Source organism: Electrophorus electricus, chromosome 7 (assembly GCF_013358815.1).
Source record: "Electrophorus electricus isolate fEleEle1 chromosome 7, fEleEle1.pri, whole genome shotgun sequence".
Classification (NCBI taxonomy): Eukaryota; Metazoa; Chordata; class Actinopteri; order Gymnotiformes; family Gymnotidae; genus Electrophorus; species Electrophorus electricus.
In genome coordinates, this window is record NC_049541.1 from 10,432,300 (window position 1) to 10,444,799 (window position 12,500).

The window sequence follows — 12,500 nt, forward strand, 5'->3', positions numbered from 1 at the left end:
GAAAAAGTGTGTTGAATAGTGTATGTAAGAGAGTTAGTCAGGCTTAGGGTGTTATTACCTTTAATTACTGTCTTATGAAACAAAAAATAGAATTTATCTGGAATGAATATTCCATAATGAAAAAAACTTTGTCTTTCCCTTTGTCTGTTTCTCTGGTTTTCTCTTTCCATCCTCACCTTGTTCTCTCTCTTTTGTCTTTCTCTTTCTCTTTCTCTCTATCTGTGTGTAAACGAGAGATAGGATGTGTTGAACATTAAATTAGCTAAAATTATGGAATCAATATAATACCAGGCAGCTTTGGGAGGTGAAGGATAAACTCAGGGTGACGTCTAGTCTGCTCTCTGGAATGTTTCCCATCTAAACGCCCATCTTCACTCGGCAATAAAAGCCCCTGCTTTAATTTGACTTGATTGCAGTGAGAAATGAATCTGGGAATAAATCTAGACAGAAAACAATCCCTGTATAACACACAGATCAGGAGCAAAGACTTTGGCCTCAGTTAATTCTATTAAAATAGCCCAGTTATAGGTACATACACTTTCTTAACGGAAACTTTTTTTTTAAAGTTTCCTTTCAGCTTGGAAAAAAATACCATAAAGTATTCAGCATCTTGGATTATCACATTATTAAACTATGCACATCATTCAACTTAAAGCAATTATCAATAATCACCTTCAAAGTTCAATTCCAGGACGAAGAAAGACGGAAAACGTATTAGGCTCGAGTCCAAAACACACAATAAAACTAGACTAGTGTGAAGGTGACTAATAAAAGTATTTAAGCTGCTTGCTTTGGTCAGCTTTCCTGAGCAGACACGCTGGACTCTGTCGGGTGTTGTCTTTGGGTCAAACACGGGCCGCTCGGATGTCCTGTGGTCCAGCCACGTTCTGGTGGAAAGGAAAGCGTTTGTCATTTCCTGAACACAGGCAGGCTTTGATTCCAGGGCCGGAGGTTTTGCTGCTCGTCCAGCCTTCTGGCTGAAGTTTCCGAGGATGGAGAATGTCCAGTGGCAGCAGGAATGAAAATGGGATATTTGGGGTGGGGGAGAGTGAGGCGGAGGGGTGGATTTGCTGATGATGGTCAGGCACATGGTCAGTGTAGAATTGCTGACAAATGAAACTGTAAGAAATGACTTCACCACACAAGTGAACTTTACAGTGACTGAACGACGATTAGGTGAAGTTCAGACTGGAGTTTCATTTTCAGTTCAGTTCAGTGTTGTTCAGTTCAGTTCAACTGCTTTTGCTTTCTTGACAAGAAAATGTCAACAAAGTATCACACGAGAACAAAAACAACAATGATATACATCTCAGTACTAATAAAATTAGAAAATTATATAATTGCAAAATTTTCATTTGTGAACCCCACGGGAGATGCCGCATAGGGTGAGTGAATGATCAAAGCAAAATGTATCCAGTAAGGTCAGGTAGTCTGATGTGTTTTAGCAGGTTGTGCATGACCTCAGGTAGTGCTCAAGTTCCAGTGTTACTGCTACCTCGGTGTCCTGACACTGGCCAATCACTTGTCTGTTAAAGATCCACTGATGTCTTTAGCAGCTGTGTGTGTGTGTGTGTGTGTGTGTGTGTGTGTGTGTGTGTGAGGGGTGTTCTCCCACAGCACGAGCCACCGCCCAGATTATGAAGCTCTGTTTGTCTCTCTTGCTTATTGCCAAAAAAGGTTTCAGTAAAATACTTTGCAGTTTTCCATATGCTTGTACACACACACACACACAAACACACACACACACACTGCTAAACACACAAATATGCATACACACACACATGAAAAGCTCAAAACATTCACTCCAAATGATATATTGAAACAACATTTTACACACACATTTTTAGTTAAACTCTTCAATTCCATCCTCCATAGTCCAGTTTTAGGAGATGGGCTTGGCAGGCCTTGTTTTGTAAATAGTTAACTTTTGGCATTTCATACAGATTTACTGCGAATTTCACACTTTTGTGCAGTTTCTGGCAAATACTTTAAAAGAGACAAACTATTATGATCGTATTTGCAGTAAAAAGTGCGACATAAAAGTGAAACATATAGACATCAGACTGCCTAATGTCCTTGGCAAAGTTTGTATGAATCTTTTATATGCTTCATGCATTAGGCATGAGGAAAGATACAATTCTCTTTTTTCCACTCTCTTCATTTTTTCCCTCCTTTTTGCTCTCTCATGCAGAAACACACACAGAGAAAGAGAGAAATCTCTATTTAGGAACTTTAAGTGCTGTGTTAGAGTTTCCTATCCAGTGAAGTCTTTAAGGTCCCCCTAGACAGAAGAAAGCAAACTGGTATTTATGTATTATTGAGCTGCTATTGTGCTATAATGGTATAACAGCACGAAAAGAGGGATTCCTTGTCTCATCTTTTGTTAGGACTGAGTAAACACAGCCACTGCTTTGAACCAGCCGGTGGTTTCTCCGCCCTGCCTCTTCAGAGGACTGACTCCAAATGTACGGCGTACAATAGGCAACTGTGCGCAGAAGCTTTAAGTTTCATTTATAGAAAAGACTGACTGTGCAACGCTGTATAGTCTCCACCAAGGCCCCGTTGATGACATGAAGGATCTTTCCGCAAGAAATATCACAGAAGGATCACGGAACACATGCCTTTCATTAGACATCACGAATATTTGGACCAACTTTGCATTTTTTCAAAGATGTGTGCTTACTTAAAGTGGCCCATGTCTCTAGCAAAAGAAAAATGCAACGTTTGATCTTTTGAGCTCAGCCTACTTTTTTTATTTGAGGTAGTACTCCCTCTATGCCTCTAGGTGTTTTTGGGTTTTTTTTGGTTTTTTTTGTTACTTGAATTTCTTTAACTTCCCTTGTGTTGTATGTGTGGTTGTGTCTTGGGCAGAGTTGAGTTCTGGATCTTTGAAGTGTGGGGTCCTGTTTTCTCCGCAGGAATTCTGGTCCAGGTGTAGCTCCTCAGCACTGAAGTCATGGGCAGGTCAGTGGGGTCTGTGGTTGGGCTGGAGACAGTGGGGTGCTCGGTCCTCCCTCTCCTCCTCATCGTCACCTTCATCTCTGCACTCTCCCCTCCGCAGCCTAGAGTCTTCCTTCCCTTTAAAGGTAAGCATCATTCCCTCTGTTCTGGAAGGACAGTTCCTCTTTTACTAGACAGTCATTTCCTGCTGCCATGCTGCCATCACTTCCTACATTGATGATAAGAAACTCTCCCAGTGAACTGATGAAAGAGGACTAGTTACGATAAAAACATTTTCTTAACGTGTTTTTTCAGTACTTTTATGCTGTATGAATATGGAACTGAGCGTAGACTGGTTGTCATCCTTCATAAACATGATTCCAGTTCTGTGTATACTCTAAAAGAGAACAGACTCATTGTGGCTTTGCTGGATGTCCCATTTTTAAAAATGTGCAGCTTGAAGAATTCAAGCAAGCTCAGCTGCCCCCTAAGACTTGTTTGTGCAAGAGCTTCACAAAGACTTGTTTGTGCAAGAGCTTCGATGTTATAAACTAGAAGTAAAATACTAGTGTGGTATCAGTGAAATGTTAAATTAGCAAAATGCCACAATTGCCATGAGATGTTTGCACTCACAAACAAGCATGTAGTTTGATTAATGACTTTTAGTGGAACTTATCAAATAAGGTCACTTCCAAATCTTGTGAGGTCACATCCCTTTTCAGAGTGCCACCCACCCTTTGGAACTCAGAGTCTGTTGGGAACGTTTTAGAACGTGTCCCCTAGAGACCTACATTTGTCCCAGCTGCTACCTGAATGGTACCTCTGATGGTTACTCTGATGGTTACTCTGATGATATGCTGATGTTGCTCTGATTGTTACTCTGATCGTTACTCTGCTGTTTGCTCTACTGCCTGCTCTGCTGGTGTTTATGCTGTTTGCTCTTCTGGTTGCTCTGCTCTTTGGTCTTCTGGGAGCTTCACTGCAATATATCTGGGTGTCCTGCCACTATTCAAACACTATTTGACAGCTGCTGGGAGGTGCTCTGCATGTCATATTCATCCTTTTTTGGACCTGTTTGAACCACCTGGGAGCAGTTTTCATTTCTCATCTGTTTTGTATTGTGAACAATATCATGCATCAGAAAATGCATATAGTAGACTGAATATAGTAGACATTTGTGATTATTCTGTTGCTACACAATGTTTAAATCTCTCACACATGATCACATCAAATAGATATTTTCAAATGGCTTTATTCAAAACACCTTTAAATCTATTAAACTGCCTTTTTGTAATGATTCAGTAAAGTGGGATAGAGTTTTAAATATGGTATTGTTAATCGTTTCAGCGGACATTACAAAAGTGCATGTGCTGTGGTCCAGAGTTCAGCTGGATCACCTCTGAGAAAAAAAAAAAAGAAGTTTCATGCTGTTGAATCTTAACTAGATCATAAAGTTATCTATCATAGATTCAATGTCTCTGATACCAGGCGTACTGTACTGTACTTTATAATAAGCTGTACCAGAATGCATCACTGGGTGAACTGAAAAGGATGTAGGAGGAGTTCACACACAAACACACACACACACACACACAGGATCCAGTTTGCATTGATCTATATCCAGACCTTTTTGGCAGAGATGTAATAACACAGCACAGACAGCAGCATATGTTTTGAAGTTTGCTGTAAACACGGATGTGTTGATGATGCTTTACGCCGTGCATAAGAGGACTTCAGTGGCCTGGTGTCACTAGACTCTATACTTCATGACGGGGTGTCGCAGCTTCACACTTTCAGGCATGAACCAACTTTGTGAAAACTTCCAAGCAGTTCAGATCAGGGTGTGGGTGTTGGCAGTCAGTCCAACTTTTCCTGCAAAGCAGTGTGTTATACCTGTTGTACCTTCACACCTGTCTGATCTTCTCCTTGCTTCCAAACCTACTCACACTCTCAGATCTTATTCAGGCTGGCTGCGTACTGCTCCTTCCTCCAGCCTGCATGGCTGTGGTGATCGGGCTTTTTCTAGCTCTGTTCCTCGACTCTGGAACTGTCTCCCCACTCTGGTCCAACAACCTGCAACTCTCTCTACATTCAAATCTCTTTTTTTTCCTTGCCTATAAGTTTTCGTAAACCTAAACTCCTCTTTCATCAGCTCTTGCTCATGTTCTGTTATGTAAGTGCTATTTGTAAATGTTTTGTAAACTGTATGTTCTTTTTTGTGTGTCCATCAATGTCTTTTCTTATGTACTGACAATTATGAGCGTTTTTGGGTCTTTGAAAAGCGGTATATTTATTATCATTATTATTATTATTCTTATTATTATTGTTATTGTTATGATGATAATTGACTGATTGTTTGTGTATGAGTACCTGGTGTGAACTTAAGATACTGTTCCCAGATCAACTTCACCCACCTACACCGACCTGTAACCTATCGGCAAAACGCAAGCCTGGTTTCAGGCCAGTTGCTGAAGGTGACCACGAACAGGCAGCCTTGCCTTAACACTTCCACTCAAACATGAATTTTTCTACTAAATCAGGTGTGTAGGAGCAGTGCAATCACTACAGCGTGGCGGGCTCAGAACCTCCAGGACTTGAGCCCGGGAACGCTCGTGCAAACATACGATGGTCACGGAGGACAGCTTATTTCTCGTGCCAGGGGTTTCACTAATGGACAGTGTTGTGTGAACCACTACTGTCATACAGTAAAAGTCCATTTTACTATAGAGAGACAGTCATAGTGGATGCACTAAATCTTTGTTTGGAAAGAATATTGCTATTATGCAATATTAGTTTTCATTTCAGTCTGAATGTTGCATTCTCTTTCTGTATATATTCTGGTATATTACACTTCTTTCTCTCCATGTACCTTTCCAGTCATTGTGGCTTTTCTTTTCTCTCATCCCTTCTTTTTCTCTTTATTTGTCATTTCCTGCTCTCTCCGTGTGCCTCCTGTCTTTCTCTTACTGGGTCTATTTTTTCCACTCTCCTTTCGCTCTCATATTCCAGTGGTTTGGGTTGGTGGTTCCTGTATTAACAGGGATTGCATTGTTAGGAAGGCGCTCAGAAGCTTCAGATGGAGAATGGTAGCTTGGAAAAAAAAACCCTGCTCCACTCTGAATGGAGAACATACCGCAAGTCCCAGTAATGTCACGCTACTAGCTTCCCATGCTGTTAGTTTGGACGACCTTCTATGACCTTTTTAGGCAAAGGTTGCGGTGATGACAGCTAGTCCAAGTCGAAACAGCTAGTGCGTGTTTTGAACCTTTCCCGGGCCGTTCACCTGGTTTTGAGCCCTGTGACCAGAATCGGTGTGGACAGGAAAAAGCTGCTCCCAAATCAGAATTACTATTGCGTTCTTCAGTGCGGATTTGATAAGTCATGGTGTGCTGGTTAAAGAAAAGTTTCTGGAAGAATGCAGGGAAGCTGGGCAGATGTGACAAGCTGGTGTTGGCTCAGGGTTCCTTGGTTCTGGGGCTACTGGCGGTCTCATTGTGATATGTGCTGCCTCTCACTTCAGTGAGTTTTAGCCAGAGACACACACGCGTCGGTTACATGTGTCGTCTTGGGGGTGGGGGGATGGGAGCCATGATTGACAGGAAACGTGTTGCAATCAGGAAGCACATGGGCGGACGCGGTTTTTACGATGGGATTTGTTTGCGCCACAATTTAAAGGCATGGTGCTCGTGGGTTTGAGGAAGGACCGATCTAACCGAGTCACTGTGGGATCCGGGTGCTGCAGCAAATGCTGCATGTCATATATTTGCTCGGCAGTAGACAGCTGCAGGCGTTTGACAGCGTTAGAGGTCTTACCGGCCTGCTTCATGGCTTCTTTCTCCCTCTTCTAAAACTATCTGCAGGCTTCTGTTGTGGAGAGACTTTAAAGCTCCTAGAACATCTCCAGTCAATGCTGTGAGAGAGAGCGAGGGAGAGAGACAGTTGCCTGGATAGAGAGAGATACGGGGAGAGATACAGGGAATGGCAAAAGCAGGCACATGACTCAGCCTAGTGCATGACCTCTACTAAGGCAAAGGGGCTCCGGGATTTCCTCTGTCTCATACAGTGTTAAAGGAGAAAAGAGAAGGAACAAAGTCCGAAAGCCAAGGAGGCGGCAGGTGGGTCGACACCTTCAGGCAAATATTCTGAGGACTTGTGTGTGAGGGAGGTGTCGTCAGGATCGTCAGGATCGCAGTGGTCCTTGTCTCACCAAACCTAAAGCCACATGCGAAGATAGATCTGGATGAGATCTGAAGACCTGAAGGCACGTGAGCAGAGGTGGATAGTTCAAAATAAAAGTCCTCCCTGGGGATTTGTTCTGACCGCCTAGCTTTGCTAATTAGTTCGGGAGGTTTAGGTGTAATTCATTATCGAGACCCACTGAGAGATGCAAAACCAGTGAAGGGTTTTTACTTTTGGAACTCGAGCGTTTGTGTGTGAGCGGTGATAGCTGGCCACAATCCTTTGAGCCCCCCCCGGCACGTAGTGAAGATTTCAGAGTGTGACGGTCTCTGACGGTTTGCTGCAGTGATCTAACACCAGGGCCGCGGGAGCTTCACGTTCATTAGACGAGGGATGCGCACACCGCCATGCTTCTGTCCACATTCCTCACCTCACAGACCAATTAATTCCCAACTTTCACCCAGCCAGCACAGCGTCATGACAACCTGAGATTGATAATGAAGTAGGAAAATACTGAACTGGTTCTGCTTCTCACTGTGATGTGTGACACAATAACTGTGATGCAATAAATATGGGATTTCATACATAGTAGGAAACAATATGAACAAAAATATGTAGGCCAAATAAAAAAAAAAGTTTTGTCCAATATTTAATCAGCCAGTGTTATTATAAATCACTTATATCTCTGTTTTCCCATGAAACTGTGATTAGTGGAATGATTCATTACTGTGTCATATTCAGACACTGCCAATACTTTTAAGATAAGAAATGACTAAGGAGCCTTAATTCTGCGTATCATCTTTTTCTAGAATATCCTCAGATGGAAATTGAATCAACTCTGTAAATATGGCTGCTAGAAGATCTAATTGCATTCACATGTAATAACAAACGGAGCCTGGATATTGAAAGGGAACACCCTTCCCAGGCACCACAAGGATTTGATTGATTGATTGATGGATGGATTGATGTAGTGGCATCTGAACAATAACACGTATGCCATCTCTTTTTGTATGCGTTTACACCGAGCGTGGGCCGTTCCTGGAATTCATCACAAATCGTGCTAGCGAGTCACAAGACTCAAGCGCATACTCTGACTCCATACTTCAAACGTTTTCTTTCGTGCCGGGACACACCCGAACCACAGTCACTCTGACCTTCATTCTCACCCACCCTACCCAGAATGTTGTTCTTTTTGGCTAATGAATTCCACACAAAACGCTTGTTCATTGACAGACCGATTTTTAGCACTTTAAGGATCGTGGGCTATGGCTTTTGTAGGCTAGTGCAGCCTTTATTAAGTCTTATGTTGAATGAGAGTTAATGGAGATCGAACATTAACAGTTACTGTGATGAAAGAGACATTTCTCATGTTGACAGTGATGGAGGATTGGAGTGTTCATGTAAGCAGGATTTCCTGAAACTGTATTTATATTGAATGCTTAAGGCTTTGTCTATGGTTGTTATTCTAAGAGGGAAGCAGCAAAGTAACAAATATGAATGTTGACGAGAATATTTCACTTACTATACATACCAACACACATATGTACACACTATAATTAACTCAGTGTGTGTGTGTGTGTGTGTGTGTGTGTGTGTGTGTGTGTGTGTGGTGTGGTCTGGGCCTGCATTTCAGCTGATTCAGGCAGTTTTTGGTTCTTGAGGTTTGAGCAGATGTACTGGTCAGATACCTCATCTTTGAAAAACTTTCATGGCTCCAAATTATCGGCATATTTCCGAACCCTTTGAAAAAGTCCTGACCTACTTCTCGCTGAAATCTAAATCATAGTCCTCCGTGTCTGCAACCAGGAAAAGAAGGAGCCTAACATTTACTCAGACTCATTCGTGGCCAAGGTAAAACATTTTAGGAATTCTTCGCCACGGAGATCAGCTCAAATTGTAGAGCTGTTTAATATCGGGCAGTCCCAGTGCTCTGAAGAAGGATAATGTGCCAACATTCAATCCCTTCTCACTGAAGAGCACAGGTGTTTGATTTTTAGTGAAATATTAAAGTTCAGGTATTCATGATAATAGATTATATGAGACTTAAACTGGCCCAGTTTTACACTGGATTTAGTAATAATGCATTTTAATGGGAATTGCCTTTTGAATCATTAAAACGGTTCTTGAAGCTCTCCCGCCTGTGTTTAATAGCTCTATAAGAAAACCACGTGGTTCAACAGAAGCCAGCTGACTGCAGGATCCATCTGGACTGAAGGGTCAGCACAGGGTGAGGGCGGTGTCATGCCCAGGTCAAATCAGGATCAGTGTAAAGTGAAATGAGGAGAAGAAAGAGCTTGTCTGAGAGTGAAAACTAACACTAATGTCCTTCATTATTTCATTTGGAGCAGATGTACTGGCTTCCCACCCTGGGCTGATGTTTATGGATATCAGATAGGACAAAAAGATGACCTAATGGACACACACAAACACACACACAGAGGCAATACCGTAAGACTTGGGGAATTCCAGCTCACTACAAACACCACAAAAGGGTTGTCTGACTTATCATCACTTATCTGTGACATGCCAAAGCACCCTAATAACTGCTGAGTGTGTGTCTGTGTGTGTGTCTGTGTGTGTGTCTGTGTGTGTGTCTGTGTGTGTCTGTGTGTGTGTCTGTGTGTGTGTCTGTGTGTGTGTGTGTGTGTGTGTGTATCTGCAGGCTTGTGTCTGGATATTTCCTTTTCTAACTGATTCTGTTACAGCAGAGACATTCCCTATCAAGCAGGAGAGAAGACAGTAGAGCTCGAGGCTTCCTCATTGGCTCTCTCTACCAGTCACTCATTTATCATGCCACCCCCTTGCTCCCCTCCTGACAATCTCCCTCACCTTCCTGACTGACCAGTACGGGCGTAGTCTGCTTCACTCTTCTTGTGAAAAACATTTGGCAATTTCTGACTCCTGCCTCTGTGGGTCAGACGCTAATGACAGATTTGAAGGCACCTTCTGCAAGTTCTCTTGATTTACTTGAGCTTGTTGGCAGAACTTGCTCTGCGTTTACCTGAGAATGCTTTCCCCCAAAGGTCTCCGCAGTCTCCATGGTTTGACAAAGTATGAACTCTGGAAGGATTTGTGATGGACATGATGTACATGCACCGAGAAGCATGTTTATGGTCTGAGCACACTGGGATGTGCTGGTCAACATAGAAGATGCCAAATATTTCAGAAAGCACAGCTTCTTGGAGACTATTGCTGTAATGACGTGAGTTAATGCTGGGATGGGACCAGTCTCTGATGATCAAGCCTGAATCTGATCCTAGTGCTTTTTTTTTTTTTTTTTTTACCAGTGAGCTATTTAGTTTCATTGGCCACTGTGGCAGTACACTGGACTCCTAGCTAGACGCCCTAGAGGAGCCAGTTACCCTGTAGGGCTGGAGTTCCAGATCATCTTCTGGTCTACACATCTGGGTTTATTTTGGCAGTAAGTGTTCCCACCTTTAAGATGAGTGGGCAAGGTTAACTACGATGTTTGCCACTGCTGTTGTCATTCCGACATCCATACATCCTCTTTTGCTGCCAGTGGAATGGGCGGAGGGTTGTCCCCCACCTCATGTTAATCACATGCTGTCAACACACCTAAATCTGCTGGAAATAGGAAACTAACATAAAAGTCCTTGGCCTCTACAGAAGAATGAAGTGCTGTTGTAATAACCACCATATTGCCATAGCCAGAGTTTTCAAAGAACTGCTGGGAGTGCAGCACTGTACATTGTAGCGGTCTCATTACTCTGATTTAGCGTGTCATTTAGTTTTATAAGTCATTTCTTCTACTCTTTATTGACTGTATTATTTCTTCAAGGGAAATAACTCTACTCCCTCTGTTAATGTCTCTCTAGATATGACTGCCATTTCAACATAACGGGTAGCAGTGCTCTAGTGCTCCAGGGTTTACATTTAAAGCTCTGAATTTTACTCACCAGGTTTTAATGCCGCTTTTAAAAGTTACCGTGTGTTACCTTGTGAGGTTTTAAATTTTCTGCAACAGCCATTTTGCCTCCTAGAGGAACAGGCAGTGAAGGGGCATAATAAAGCAGTTATAATCCAAGTCTTATGTACCTTGGCTTCGCACATTGTTTTTTCCTCGTTGAACGCAGCTCACCCAGCGCACGACTTGCTAATCAAGTCATGGACTTGGGATATACTGTGCAACCTGAAGCCTTGATTTCCTGGTGAGGCTACTGCTTGGGCAGCCCACAGCACTCTGTGAGAACTGGCAGTGAATCTACAGGAGGAAGGATCTACTTCGCATACAAGTCAGTCATTGAATTATGGGAGGTCTCACGGGCCCTGCTGAAAGGTCAAAGGACGTAGGGTCGCCTGGTGTGGGTTGGTGACAAGTGAAGAGGAGGGCAGGTGGTAATTGGAGCACGGTGATTGCTACCATGACGGGCTAGGTGAGGCTACAGTTTCCACTCCTGTTAACTGTTAACCAACGGAACAGAAATACAGCTTTGTAACTGAAGCAATGAGAGAGAGAGAGAGAGAGAGAGAGAGAGAGAGGGAGGGGGGGAGGGGGAAAGAGAAACCAATCGAGGGAATTAATCAGAGAGAGAGAATCATTTAATTTCACACTGGTAGTTGATGGTGAGTATATGTTAATGGGATAAATTGCTCATCTGAGATATAATAACTTTAGCAAAAAGCTTTTGAAGCCTTGAACAGTTTTAGTTTTGATGGACGTAAAGCATTTTCCTGCGGGACGTTCCTTGGACAGATGGTGACCTGAACTGGAGGTGTCAGTACTGACACTGTTTACATTTTTCTGTCTTCAGTGGATGGGATGTCAACACTGATGACTTCCTCAGTGGGCACGACATAAACTACCGCTGCTGGCCCTTAGACTTTTAGATGGCCGAGTCATTTAAAAAAGACCACAGTGGCCTTTTGGAGATGTACCATGATGGATTAGATGAGGTTTTTTTTGTTTTTTTTTCTGTCTGTGTGTGTGTGTGTGTTCCTGTTCCTGAAGACAGGGAAGGAATGTGGGGAACATCAAGAGGAGAGACAGTCTGACGACAGTCACCTCCTCCCCTCCGTCCTGGGTGGTCTGGCATCGTTCATGATATGCTTACCATCCCATGGGATTTACCTGACACGCTGCCTCTTCAACCAACAAAGAGTTACCTGCCAATCATCCAGCCTATCTCTCAAGATCCAGTCCCTCACCCAGCATGGGGGCATATTCCCCCGAACCAGGACAGAGATCTTTGTGCCCAGGAGTAAGTGAGAGTGGTTAGGTTGCCTGGGCAGAGGCTTAGTGTCTAACAGTATGTGTGAAATTGCTTACACACTGTATTACGAGAGTGTAGCCATGCGGAACAAGACTAGGAAGCCATGGTATTGTCTGACTAAGCCTTGTGCCATTTGGCAGAGGTTTAAAG

At 43.1% G+C, this 12,500-nt stretch overlaps 1 protein-coding gene across 1 annotated transcript in view; it reads left to right on the plus strand.

The window, feature by feature from the left end:
- Positions 1–12,500, plus strand: part of sema3c (sema domain, immunoglobulin domain (Ig), short basic domain, secreted, (semaphorin) 3C) — a 45,868-nt gene that overhangs the window by 726 nt on the left and 32,642 nt on the right. The window contains exon 2 of the mRNA XM_026997355.2: positions 2,919–3,086. Coding sequence (XP_026853156.2) covers positions 2,957–3,086 — 130 coding nt within the window. The 5' untranslated portion in view covers positions 2,919–2,956. The remainder of the gene's footprint in view (positions 1–2,918; positions 3,087–12,500) is intronic.